Source organism: Staurois parvus, unplaced genomic scaffold, assembly GCF_062004578.1.
Source record: "Staurois parvus isolate SC_StPar_1 unplaced genomic scaffold, SC_StPar_1.0 ptg000019l, whole genome shotgun sequence".
Taxonomy (NCBI): Eukaryota; Metazoa; Chordata; class Amphibia; order Anura; family Ranidae; genus Staurois; species Staurois parvus.
Genome location: NW_028317815.1, coordinates 4,263,099 through 4,277,005, shown reverse-complemented (window position 1 = coordinate 4,277,005; position 13,907 = coordinate 4,263,099). Strand labels below are relative to the sequence as shown.

Sequence of the window (13,907 nt, the reverse complement as noted above, 5' to 3'; positions counted from 1 at the left end):
TTTAATATGCAGTGAAAAACCATTGATGTTTGCTTTGATCACAGACAGTATCAGACATCAGCTGTATTCTGTAAAGATGCTGCATGCAGTAAAAGGAAACATTTATTCTGATGATTGAGATTATGGTAAACATCCATGATCTCACCCACACTAAAGCAAACCTGCCTTAAAATTTAAAACCAACACCCTTCCCCCTAAACTGCACTAAGAAATCTCTAGTGCTGACAATTATTCTTAGTGACTCCTCTGTACCTCTGTGATACCCACCGACAATCAATCACAACGCAGGTAGTTCCAGGTATGGGGGAGCTGTGCTGTCACATGGGTAGTAGTTTGCGTAAGACAGAGGGATTGATTTACTAAAACTGTAGAGTGCAGAATCGGGTGCAGCTCTGCAGAGAAACTAATCTGCTTCCTTAGTGACCCTTCCTCACCTCTCTGATGCCCGCCGACAATCACTCACAATCCTGGTACTTTCAGGTATGGGGGAGTTGTGCTGTCAGATGGGTAGTAGGTTGCATAACACAGTGGGGTTGATTTATTAAAACTGTAGAGTGCAGAATCTGGTGCAGCTCTGCAGAGAAATCAATCTGCTTCCTTAGTGACCCTTCCTCACCTCTCTGATGCCTTCCAACAATCAATCACAATTCTGGTGCTTCCAGGTATGGAGGAGCTATGCTGTCACATGGGTAGTAGGTTATGTTACACAGAGGGGTTGAGTTGCTAAAACTAGAGAGTGCAGAATCAGCACAGCTCTGCAGAGAAAACAATCCGCTTCCAGTTTTTTCTTGTCAAAGCTCAATTGAACAAGCTGAAGTTAGAAACAGATTGGCTACCATGGACAGCTGCACCAGATTTTGCACTCTCCAGTTTTAGTAAATCAACCCCATAGTGTTCATTTACTGAGTATTGTTGGACATTGCCAACCCTATTTTGGGGACAGTAGAAGAAATCAAAGAAGAGATGAGCCAAACTAATGGTAAGTTGAGGGGTAGATGAGAGTGACTTCAAATGTTTTTCACAGATTTGCTTTAAAACTGACATACAGTACCTTGAAAAAGTAGTCATACCCCTTGAAATTTTCCACATTTTCTCATGTTACAACCAAAAATGTAAATGTATTTTATTGGGATTTTATGTGATAGACCAACACAAAGTGGCACATCATTGTGAAGTGGAAGGAAAATGATAAATGGTTTTCAAACGTTTGTTTACAAATAAATATGTGAAAAGTGTAGCGTGCAGTTGTATTCAGCCCCCCTGAGTTAATACTGTGTAGAACCATCTTTCGCTGCAATTACAGCTGCAAGTCTTTTTGGGTATGTCTCTACCAGCTTTGCACATCTAGAAAGTGAAATTTTTGCCCATTCTTCTTTGCAAAATAGCTCAAGCTCTGTAACTGGATGGAGAGCTTCTGTGAACAACAATTTTCAAGTCTTGCCACAGATTCTCAATTGGATTTAGGTCTGGACTTTGACTGGGCCATTCTAACACATTAATATGCTTTGATCAAAACCATTCCATTGTCGCCCTGGCTGTATGTTTAGGGTTGTTGTCCTGCTGGAAGGTGAACGTCCGTCCCAGTCTCAAGTCTTTTGCAGACTCTAACAGGTTTTCTTCTAAGATTGCCCTGTATTTAGCTCCATCCATCTTTCCATCAACTCTGACCAGCTTCCCTGTCCCTGCTGAAGAAAAGCATTCCTACAACATGATGCTGCCACCACCATGTTTCACGGTGGGGATGGTGTGTTCAGGGTGATGTGCAGTGTTAGTTTTCTGCCACACATAGCATTTTGCTGTTAGGCCAAGAAGTTCAATTTTGTCTCATCTGACCAGAGCAACTTCTTCCACATGTTTGCTGTGTTCCCCCACATGGCTTCTCACAAACTGCAAATGGGACTTTTTATGGCTTTCTTTCAACAATGGCTTTCTTCTTGCTCCTCTTCCATAAAGGCCCGATTTGTGAAGTGCATGACTAATAGTTGTCCTGTGGACAGATTCTCCTACCTGAGCTGTGGATCTCTGCAGCTCCTCCAGAGTTATCATGGGCCTTTTAGCTGTTTCTCTGATTAATACTGTCCTTGACCGGCCTGTCAGTTTAGGTGGACGGCCATGTCTTGGTAGGTTTGCAGTTGTGCTATACTCTTTTCATTTTCGGATGATGGATTGAACAGTGCTCTGTGAGATGTTCAAAGCTTGGGATATTTTTTTAACCTAACCCTGCTTTAAACGTCTTCACAACTTTATCCCTGACCTGTCTGGTGTGTTCCTTGGCCTTCATGATGCTGTTTGTTCACTAATGTTCTCTAACAAACCTCTGAGGGCTTCACAGAACAGCTGTATTTATAGTGAGATTAAATTACACACAGGTGGACTCTATTTACTAATTAGGTGACTTCTGAAGGCAATTGGTTCCACCTGATTTTAGTTAGGGATATCAGAGCAAAAGGGGCTGAATACAAATGCACGCCACACTTTTCAGATATCTATTTGTAAAAAATGCTGAAAACCATTTATCATTTTCCTTCCAATTCACAATTATGTGCCAATTTGTGTTGGTCTATCACATAAAATCCCAATAAAATACATTTACGTTTTTGGTTGTAACATGACAAAATGTGGAAAATTTCAAGGGGTATGAATACTTTTTCAAGGCACTGTATTTCACATGTGTACTATGCCTGTCCCTTCAAATGCAGCAGAATGCCCAGTGTGTAAGATGCATAATTTTTTGGCTTTTACTCATTTTTACTTTGGCTAATACATAACTGTGTCTTGCCTACCTTTGTGGTATTGTTATACATGCTGTAAAGGGAATGTGACATTTGTCTAGCCAATATACTTAACATTCTATCACTTCAAATGTATTTATTTTTCAGAGCTTCTTTTTAGGTTAACCCCACAGCAGTGACTTTTCTCTCTGTTATACAGAGGAGCCTATATACTGCTATACACCTCACAACTTCACCCGGGATCAAGCCTTGTACGCCAGAGGATATTGCTGGACAGAACTTAAGGATGCTTTACCAGGGGTGAATGCCAGTCAGTGGCCTTCATTGTTTGAGCACAAATTTCTCCCATATGCTCTTCTGGCCTTTGCTGGAATCATGTATATTCCTGCTCTGGGATGGGAGTTCCTAGCTTCAACTAGATTGACTTCAGAGCTGAACTTCTTGCTTCAAGAAATCGACAATTGTTATCATAGAGCAGCAGAAGGTCGTGCTCCCAAAATTGAAAAGCAAATTCAGTCAAAAGGTCCTGGCATTACAGAAAAAGAGAAGAGAGAAATCATAGAGAATGCAGAAAAGGAAAAAAGCCCTGAACAAAACCTATTTGAAAAGTACCTGGAAAGAAGAGGTCGCAGTAACTTTTTAGCCAAACTATACTTAGCCAGACATTTGCTCATCATATGTTTAAGCATCATACCTATTACTTATCTAAGCACATATTATGCAACTCAGAAGCAGAATGAATTCACCTGTGCGTTGGGAGAGCCTCATCTTAAAACCAGTAACTCAAAGTTGCATATAAGGGTAAACTGCAAATTGCCATCTGTTCAACTCCAAAGAATCATTGCTTCAGTAGATATTTTTCTACTTAGTTTTATGAATTTAATCATTCTTGTCAACTTAATACATCTCTTCATCGTCCGAAAGTCCAACTTCATTTTTGATAAATTAAATAAAGTTGGCATAAAGACTAAAAAGCAGTGGCAGAAATCCCAGTTTTGTGATATAAATATCCTTGCCATGTTTTGCAATGAAAATCGTGATCATATCAAATCCTTAAATCGTCTAGATTTTATTACCAATGAGAGTGACCTAATGTATGACAATGTGGTTCGTCAATTACTTGCAGCATTAGCACAGTCTAATTATGATGCCACTCCCACCATGAGGGACTCTGGTATCCAGACAGTTGACCCAAGTGTTGACCCAGCAGATATTGATGTCAATGAACAGCTTGTTATAAAGCGACCCAGAAAGAAAATGAAGTGGATCCCCAGTAGCAATCCTCTACCCCAACCCTTTAAGGAACAATTAGCCATAATGAAAATTGAAAATAGTAAACCGGAGAAGCCAAAGCCAATGAGAAGGAAAACTGCAACAGACACTTTAATAGCTCCACTTCTGGAGGCTTCTTCTAAATCTTCACCTCATTCATCTCAAAAATGTGACAGTAGTACAATTCCAAGCATTATTGGTGAGAAAAAACATGCTCGACATTTCTCATTAGATGTCCAACCATATATTCTTAGTAGCAAAAAAACCAAGTCAGAGACACAGGAGAGTGCTCCAATAGCCATGTCTGAAAGCCAAGAGAATGGTTTCCCAAGTCAGGAAGATAGTGTGACTGCACATGTAAAAGGTAAGATTTTTTTTTTTATAAATGAATGAAGATCTTCTCTCCTGGTCTGCCTAGCTAAAGCCTGTGATAGTCTTTAGGTGCAGATTTGGCTTGTTCACAACCATGTAGTGACTGAGAACATAATGAATAATCACATATCAACAGTGCTGACTAACTGCACTTCAACATTATTTGAAGCCAGCAATAATATAGCAGAACACAAACTTTTAGGAGTTCTGTACCATCCTCATGCAATCATTCAATTAGTTCTCAAGAATAATAAGAAAAGGCATAGATCTGACCTGACCATTATGGCTTGCTTTATTAGACCTGACAGTAGACACAGTTCTCAGTTTTCCTATGGAATAAGATCAAAGTATAACTAATAGCAAAACTTTTATTTTAGTTTTGGACAGAGTGGAGGTGGATTGGAACATCTGTCAGTTTTTTTTTGCTGCTATTTGTAATGTTTACCATTATCATTGGAAGTAAAATTAAAAGAAAACACAGGGAGGGATAATGCTACAAAACTCCTTAAAGCAGAGTTATAGCCATTTTTGTGTTTATTAAAAGTCAGCAGCTACAAAAACTGTAGCTGCCGACTTTTAATAAACAAACACGTACCTGTCCCAGAGTCCAGCAATGTTCTCACCTGTGCTGTTACTTCTCTCCTACACGGCGCCGGCATCTCAACTGTGGGCACCAGGTTGTGACAGCTTGCGGCTTCACAGCCTGGTGCCCGCTGCGCTTCCCAATTGGTCCAGCAGTCTCCTGGAACCTGTGAAAGTTCCCAGGAAACTGCAGGAGGGAGGAGGGGGCCGGACTTCTGGTCACTTCGCCACAGCGAACTGAGCCAGAAGTGGGAGCGGCTACCTGGCAAAAACAGGTACCAGCTCCCCCCTCCTCACCAAAAGGTGCCAAATATGCCAGTGGAGGGGGGGAGGCAAATAAGCAGAGCTTCCGCTTTTGAGTGGAACTCCACTTTAATTCTAGCTAAAAGCAAAAGCCAGGATGCCTTTGCCAAACTCAACTGTCATTAAGGCTGCTTCTATACAGTAATGAGTCATGAGCGTATATATCGATGCCAACATAGCTGCCTTGCAAACTAAACCTTGAAATGCATAGAGTTAGCAAAGCCTACTTGTAGAGTAGTTTGTTTTTTTATGTAGACCTAGCTCTCAGTCCATGCTGCCCACTTTTAACTGGAGATCCTGGAATGTACCTGGTAATGATGTTTGAACATTCTCTATGCTGCTTCTAAAATATTGAAAAGCATTACTTTAAATTTCCTTACAACCACCAATCAAATTCAAACTGACCTTATAAGTTTAAATGTGGTTAGTGGTAGAAGAGACATAAAGGTGTAGATTTATTAACCTCCCTGGCGGTATTCCCGAGTGTAGCTCGGGGTAAAGTTTCAGTACCACATGCGGTAACCCCAAACTACACTCGGGCTTACCATGCGGCGCTGCTCCGGAATCTGTTCTTCTCTTACCTTGTCCTGCGCTCCCGTGATGTCCCTCGTGCAGTGTCCCCGGCAATGTCCTCCGGCGGATGCCAGCATATGTCATCTGGGTTCCGTCCCCTGTGAGTGTCGGGACGTACGGGGATGGAGCGGCGGGAAATTTGAAAATGACAAAAAGTGACATTCACTAAATACACTAAAATCACATAGTAAAACATTACTGTATCAAAGCATTTCACATACATTTTGTCCCTAGTGCTTTGTCCTGTGCCCTGCCTGCATTTTTACTGTTCGTTCTGCCTGGAAACTGAGAAATGTCCATGGCGTCCAAAAAGCGTCCCTTTAGGTCAAAAGCAGTTTTAGACCAGCTAGAGAACAGCGATAGTAAATTAGAACCACTTGCAGAATTGAGTGATAATGATTCGTGGGGAAATTCGTCATCAGACACTGAAAACAATTTTGCGACTTTGCTCAGTGATGTGCAAACTTGGCGCTATATTTAAAATTTCTGTGTTTTTGGTTTGATTATATTATTGAATTGAATTTATTGTTATTATATTATTATTTTTTATGATTATTTATTAAATTATATTATTTATGATTTCGTGTTTCAAATTGTAACATACCCAGGATGTTTACTAGACTCTTGTTCGGACAGATTTCAGTGAGTTATTCCTAAAAATTACAGGCCTACAATAAAAAAAATACATATTTCCATGCAAAAAAATGTACCGCTTTGAGCAGAGAAATATGGACATAATCAGACCGCTAGGGAGGTTAAAAGCAAATAGACTGTTCACTTTGCACATGCAGATTACTCTGCATGGGAGTTATTCCCAGAATTTACTGAATGAGATGAAGCTCTGCTGACTTTCATCACCCAATCATGCGCAAGCAAAAATGCTGTTTTACTGTTTTCTTGCATGTGATTGGGTATCCTTTGTAAAACAAGATTTCACCACATTCACTAAGCTCTGGACAAAATTCCTGTGCAAAGTGAGCAGTGCATTTGCCTTTAGTAAATAAACACCAAAAAAGGGCAGCACTTCACAAGTTTTAGGGAGTTCACTAAAACTTTTCCACGACCTTCTGACCTTTTTGTGGGTCAGTATGTGATTTTTTTGCAGGAGATTATGCAGAGCTCAGATTACTCAAGGTAAATTCAGTGAACTCTCTGTATGCATGCCTTGGAATTGCTCTTTACAGCTCTATTTTTTATATATTTGGTGGATTCTAACTTTTCCTTTCTTTCATAACAGATACTTCAAAATCTGCAAAAGTAATTGAGAAAGAAAATCAGCCATTATCTGAAAGTTGTGGTAATGTCTCTGCAACATTTCTCACATGCGGAGGTCACATGATGAGCGCTGCAGTCTCAACATCAAGTGTTACCCTCAGTCAGGTCAAGCCTGAGCCCATGACTATCTTCAACCGCAACCCCACTCATCCTTTGCTCCATATTAATACTCTATATGAAGACAGGGATGAACGTATAACCACTATTTCCTCCCCTGATCCGGCAGAGATCATTTCAGTTATACCACCAAAGCAAGTCATATTGGCCCCTTTTGAAGAGCCCAGGGCAATAATCAATTCTGTGGACTACTAGGCTTGAGAGCTGCATCAAACCACCATGCAAAATCACTGCATGAGCATGGAAAAATGTATTCTAAATATGCAAGCAGCAGCTTCCATACACAGCTTTGTCACAACTGTCAAGGGGAACCTAATGATTTTTCCATGTAGTCTGCAGTGTGAAGCACAAGTTACTGTAAATCTATTAGATAAAGCAGCATGACACTTGGGCAGTATGCATACACAGTGCTATATAACACTATATTCCTACCTGGCAGGATATCCATCTTTGACAGTCCTCAGTGATTAATTTTATGGCAATACTCAGACAACTATTATAGAACTGAAAACACAGCAAAATATATGGGTATTTATCTTATTACAGGGTCCAAGAGATTACATTTTCATTTTGGTTGGCTCTTATAATGAATAAACATTTGAGCTAGTTTGATGGGCCAAATTCTTACTTTAATTAAAGGTAAGTATAAATAATATGTGAGTATTAAAAAGCATAACATTGATACTATCAATATAAAGGGAACATATAGTTTTTAGTAGTAGAATATATTTTTCACTTTATTTTTGTACAAAAATCAATGCACAATGAAATAGTAATATAATAGAGAGGTTGACCTTCCTAGCTTACATTCTAGCCATTCAGAACCAATAGAAGGCTTGCTTTACTTTAGCCAGTATACTATCAGCTTATCCCTTGATAGAGAATTCTTTATCCTGAGTACACAAAGACAAGCTTTTCTGAGCTGGTGAATGAACCCTGTTTTTCCCCTATTAGATAGGTAGCGTATTTGCCACATGTCTTAATTAGGAAAAGAGTGGGAATCAAAATGGGTACAATGTATTTTTTAAGATAGCCTTCAGCAAATTATAATTAAATTACCTTTCATATTATTAGTTGTTATTATTATTTTGCTAAACATTGTTTCAAAACAGTTTAGATCAACCTTTCCCAACTAGGATTCCTCCAGAGATTGGTAAAGCAGTGGCAAACTGATCTTCTGGTGCTTTCATAATTTTGACCCTAGTGTCACTCAGTAGAGCCAGCTACATGTTTGGGACCAGTGAAGCCTCTGCTTTTGTCTCTCAGGGAAGTAACCATTGACACTAATAATCATTTTTCCTGTCTATAACAGGACATTCTTCCCCCTGACTACCAGTGTAGGGGGCACCTCTACCACTGACCTCCAAAGTAAGGGAGATCTGCAATGACCATCAATGCAAGGGGACACCTTTCCACTTACCGCCAATGTAAAGGGACATTTATTTATTGGTCACCAATATATGGAGAAATTACACTTACAACCAATATAGGGGGGCACCTCTCCCACTGACCAACTACCAGTGTAAGGGGCCACTAATCCTTACCACTATCGTAAGTAGGCATTTCTCCACTGACCACCAGTGCAACAGGACACTTCTAGATTGACTGCCAATATAAAGGGATACTATAATATTCACAGTCTGAGTTTATTTTATGATCAGTGTTATAATTTGTTTTGTGGTTATTATTGAAAAAATTATGTCATATAGGACAAGAAAATGTTAACACGTGATCTGCACTCAGGGCAGCTGTTATAAACCACAGGACCCTATACAACCAACCTGACAGGGCCCCCAAAACCACGGGGCCCCATTCATTGGTACCAATCACTCGTTGTGTTCATTCAGGAAAGGAAGGGGCTGGTAAATGTGACATATTTACCAGACCCTTCCCCCACTCTCCATTCTAAAGGATGCTATTGTATGCTTGCAGCTGCCGATGGGAATGAGAGGAGGGAAGCTGGCAACATTACAGACGTGGGGGCAGCAGGGGGAACTGTATGGTGTACAGGGAGGGTGATGGGTGCACCAATGTGGGGCAATTACTGTAACCGTTTCCCTGTATGGCTCTCTCTGCAGCAGCTGAAAGCCAGTAGAAGGGAAAGGGAACAAGCCAGCTTCCAGCTGTTGCAGAGAGAGCCATACAGGGGATTGATTCCAGTAATTTCTCCCTGTCATGCTTATCACTCTCCCTGCCCACATCTAATTCACCCACCTGCCTGGGCCCCTTTGCTGACCTGGGCCCTATACAGGAGGACTGGTGGTACCCCCTTATCCACAGCCCTGTCTGCACTAGTCACATATACTACAGCTACAGCTTTCTGAGCATGCTAATATAAAGTAAGCAATACATATAATAATTTCAGCAGTGGTTCCCTGAGACCTGAAAATTACTGTAAGGACTTATTACAGGTAAAAAGTTTGAGAAAGGTTGGTCTAGTCTATTATTTGATGCTGGAACAATGGCTGAAGTTTCAAAACATTAGTTTCTTTATATATACTAATAATTTACAATTATATTTTTGGCTATTAGGAGAAGCAGTCTGTACAATAAAAATGTATTTTACCAAAGTACCAGCATGGGGATAATAAAGCGATGTTACTTGAATTCAGTTCTTGGTAGCTTTCAGGACACATGTTTTGCAACACATGCATAATTCACGGATGAACGAAATGTATTGTTTTTTTAAGGACTCAGTCCCAGTGCTGCACCCCATTGGGAAAAAGTCAAATCAAGCTTATTAGCTTGCATCTCAAAACTTATGTCAACGCAGGTTGCCTTTTGCATTATAGTGTGAACGAGCCTAAAGAAAGTGTGTGGATACCAGTAGACCTTTATGGATTTAATAGCACACGCCAAGAGAGTCTGAATGGGTTTGTTTTGGGGTTTTTTAAGAAGAAACTCTAAAGCACTAATATTATTGCTATGGAGTTTTTATATCTATGTGTATGTACTCTAAAATATTTTTATCCCTTCATAGTATCAGAACATCAAAGAAAGTAGATGCAGGTAACAGTGTCATAGTATTCCTCATTTGCATTGATGTTGGGCCACTAGATATTTGCTGATCACTGAGACCATACAAGTTTATAGTCATAAGCAATTTCAAGGAGAGGAATTATATCAATAAACATTTAGATAATAACTCGTAAAACAGTAGTATACACTATAGCATCAAATGGTCAAATAAATGTTTTAAAAATCAAATGACAGTATCAGTGGGAGATGTAAATTGTAAAATAAATATTTCAAACTTATATGCTGACCTGTGATTACAATAAGAAACACAAACAAATGGCAGTATAGTGTACAACACAAAACATTGCTCCCAAATGAGCACCAACAAACTTAATAGTTTACTGTATTTATTCTTTATTCTCTAGTCATTTGCTCCAATTTCTAAATCAATTGCCATTGCATAATTTCATTTTTTAACAGCCCTAACTGCACCTTTTGTAACTGCATAGGAAACACTCATATGTATGCTTAAAGGTATTTTTAGCAGATTGCATATATTTTTTCTCATAGGAAGACAACATAGTTTATATTGTGGTGTGTCAAGTTTCATTAATGCAATATGCCAAGAATTGCTGTGCAATATTTGCTGGGGCAAGTTTATGAACATGGGAACAAAGATAAAATAGGGATTTTGCTCAAAGTAACCCATCAGATTTCTTACAACGTTTCCTTGCATCACTCTTCAGGAATCACCCCTATGTTTTTTTTCTTTTTTTCAGGAACAAGAGTTTCTTACACTTTTCAGTTTTATGAGAACCGGTCTTAAAGCACATGTTTACCAGAATAGAAGAACAAATATAGAGTTTATTTTTGTATTAAATTTTATAATGACAATGATGATTTTCATTTAGAAAAAGAAGAAAAAAAAAAGTTTATTTCCAAAAGTTGAAAACATTAACCATCTTTTTTTTTGTTACTGTTGTTCTAACACTAAAAACCACAGTATCTAGGACAGTATTACATCAAAGCAATAAATACTCAAATGCAAATTATGCTATTATAATGGTTATTTATTAATCACCAACCCTGTCAGTTTGGATAGAACCTTCCTGGTGTTTACTGACAATTGTATGCTAGTAGGTGCTACTGTTTTTTTATATGACAACGTATTAGCTGTATAATTAATGTACCAAGATACTCTTAGTTTAGTGCTATGAAAAATGTGTTATGTTGCATTAGCAATATAAAATGCCATTCCAGATGAATTTCTCAAGTGTTTCAGAGTGATGAATCTATTGAATCTTACATTATTAATATTCCTATTATTATTACTAGAGTGTTTATGAGATGCCCAACAACCTGTATGTTCAGTGACACTGTAATGCTGAATCAAATGCATTCCACCAGCTATCAATAAAATTATTTTTACATGCTTTATGTGTTTGAGTGACTTTTTTTATTACTCCATCATTATACTATATTATTTTTAAGGTAAGTTGATATTTTCTGTGTTGTGACATGGATCCTTTGGAACCTTTGGGCCCCACTCACACATTTTGGTATAGTCAACTCAATGTGAAACTACACAAAAATTCAGGAAAGTATGTGTACCTTTAAAGTCAATTGCATTAATTATTGCTATGTATGTTCATCCAACAAATTTTGAACATTTCTGCATGCGGTCATATACTCAGAAGTATGGGACATGGAAAAGTGAGGGAAAGATGTTTATACACTGCTTAGTTAGAGGGAGTTAAGACAAACCTGTTGCTATGCCCTCAATGAGTTAAGCAAAGTTTTGCTGTAACAGTTAATCTGACTTAACAGTGTAAATATTTAAACCTAAAACCTAGTGGGGCTGTGCCCGCACTGCATGGGTTAACTGCTCATTTTGTCCTGGGCTGCAAGGAAAATCTACACTTATCTTATCCTTCAATCCTATGAAAAACAGCGCTCCCCCACGTCCAGAGGTGGACTGTTCCTGCCATCCTCATGTCCAGAGCCGGTCTAGGGGAGTGATGACATCAGGAACAATCCATTCATAATACGCTAGCGTGCAGGGGGGGAGTGGCCTCTCTGCATTCCCCTAAACAAAAACAAGCAGTTAACCCATGCAGTGCAGGCACAGCCCCACTGCATGGGAAAATAAGCCTTTTGCCTGGAACTCTTCTTTAACCACTTGCCGCCCAACCTATGGTCAAAAGGCGGCCGGGCAAACACTTCGTCCCTCCGGGAGGGCGCCATATGGCATCCTTCCTGGACCTCACTTTGCGCATCAGGGCCGCACTGTGGCGAGATCTGTCACCGGCCGTGTACCTCGGAAACAGCCGATGACAGATGTGTGTAACGGCCCCATTGCCAGTACTATGTGACCTGCTGTGACCAATCACAGGTCACATGACAGTTGTATACAATGGATGGCTTCCTTTCATCCCATCCATTGTATACAAGTGTGTCTAGCTGTGAATGATCACAGTGATCACATGCGCAGGCTGGGCCAATCACAGCCCATCTGTGTCATGTGATTAGCCGTGGCCAAATCACAGGTAATCACAACAAAAAAACCCTGAATGATTTGATTTCATTCAGTTAAATGCTAGCTTATAGCAAAGAAATTATTTGCTATAAACAATCAAATTGTGTAAAAAAAATAAAATAAAATACTGATCACTTTCCCAAAGTAGTACAATGTTACTATGGTAACATTATACTACTTTGGTCATAGTGCAATATGAAAAAAAATCTTAAAAAAAGAGTAAAAATGTAATAAAAAATAAAAAAATAATAATACAATTGAAAAAAAATGATAATTTTTTGTTTCGTACTGTCACCAGTCAGTATCCCTGATCACTGCCACACCAGTTATATGCTGACGCTGTACTGCACTGGTGACAGTATGTAAAAAAAAATTGTGAAAATAATTTTGTTAATTTCCTCATTTTCCGAAAAAATTATGACAAAAAAATTACAACTTCAAAAAACTTGCCATGCCTCTTATGAAATACGTCGGACTGTCTACTTTGGAAAAAGGGGTCATATGGGGGATATCTGTACTGTTCTGACATTTTGGGGCCTCAAGAAATTAGATTGACTGTCAGCACTTCAGGATTGATCAATTTTCAGATATGTCACATAGTTTGTGAACTCTATAACTTTCCTACAAACTAAATAATAAACACTGATTTTGGTTATTTTCACCTAAGAAATGTAGCAAAATACATCTTGGCCTAAATTTATGATGAACAATTATTTATTTGCAAACTTTTATAACAGAAACAAAGAAAAATGTGGGGGTTTTTTTTTCAAACTTTTCGGTCTTTTTTTGTTAATTTAGCAAAAAATAAAACCCCCCAGTGGTGATTAAATACCATCAAAAGAAAGCTCTAGTTGTGTGAACAAAATGATAACATTTTAGTTTGGGTACAATGTTGCATGACCGCACAATTGTCATTCAAAGTGTGAGAGCGCTGAAACCTGAAAATTGGTCTGGGCAGGAAGGGGTAAAAGTTCCCGGTATTGAAGTGGTTAATACTAATTTTAAAACTAATAACTCCTAATCCCTAACCCAAGCACTAAGATAACTTGCCCTTATATAGGCCTCAACACTAAACTAACCCCCGTGGGCACACCTTGCCCTGCACCAGTTGTTCCTATGTCTCACTCTCCCCACAATATATCAGTGGCAGGCTACTAGCAAGCAAAAGTAATGATCCACCTTAAAAT

General features: G+C 39.0%; 1 protein-coding gene across 3 annotated transcripts in view; it reads left to right on the top strand.

The window, feature by feature from the left end:
• Window positions 1–11,617, top strand: part of PANX2 (pannexin 2) — a 41,852-nt gene extending 30,235 nt beyond the window's left edge. For 2 of the 3 annotated variants that reach the window (XM_089684612.1, XM_089684604.1), the window contains exons 3-4: window positions 2,932–4,368; window positions 7,072–11,617. In XM_089684612.1, coding sequence (XP_089540738.1) covers window positions 2,932–4,368; window positions 7,072–7,421 — 1,787 coding nt within the window. In that variant the 3' untranslated portion in view covers window positions 7,422–11,617. Of the gene's footprint in view, window positions 1–2,879; window positions 4,369–7,071 lie in introns of all 3 variants that reach the window. The other variant, XM_089684621.1, reaches the window with a different exon arrangement.
• The last annotated feature ends 2,290 nt before the right edge of the window (window positions 11,618–13,907 follow it).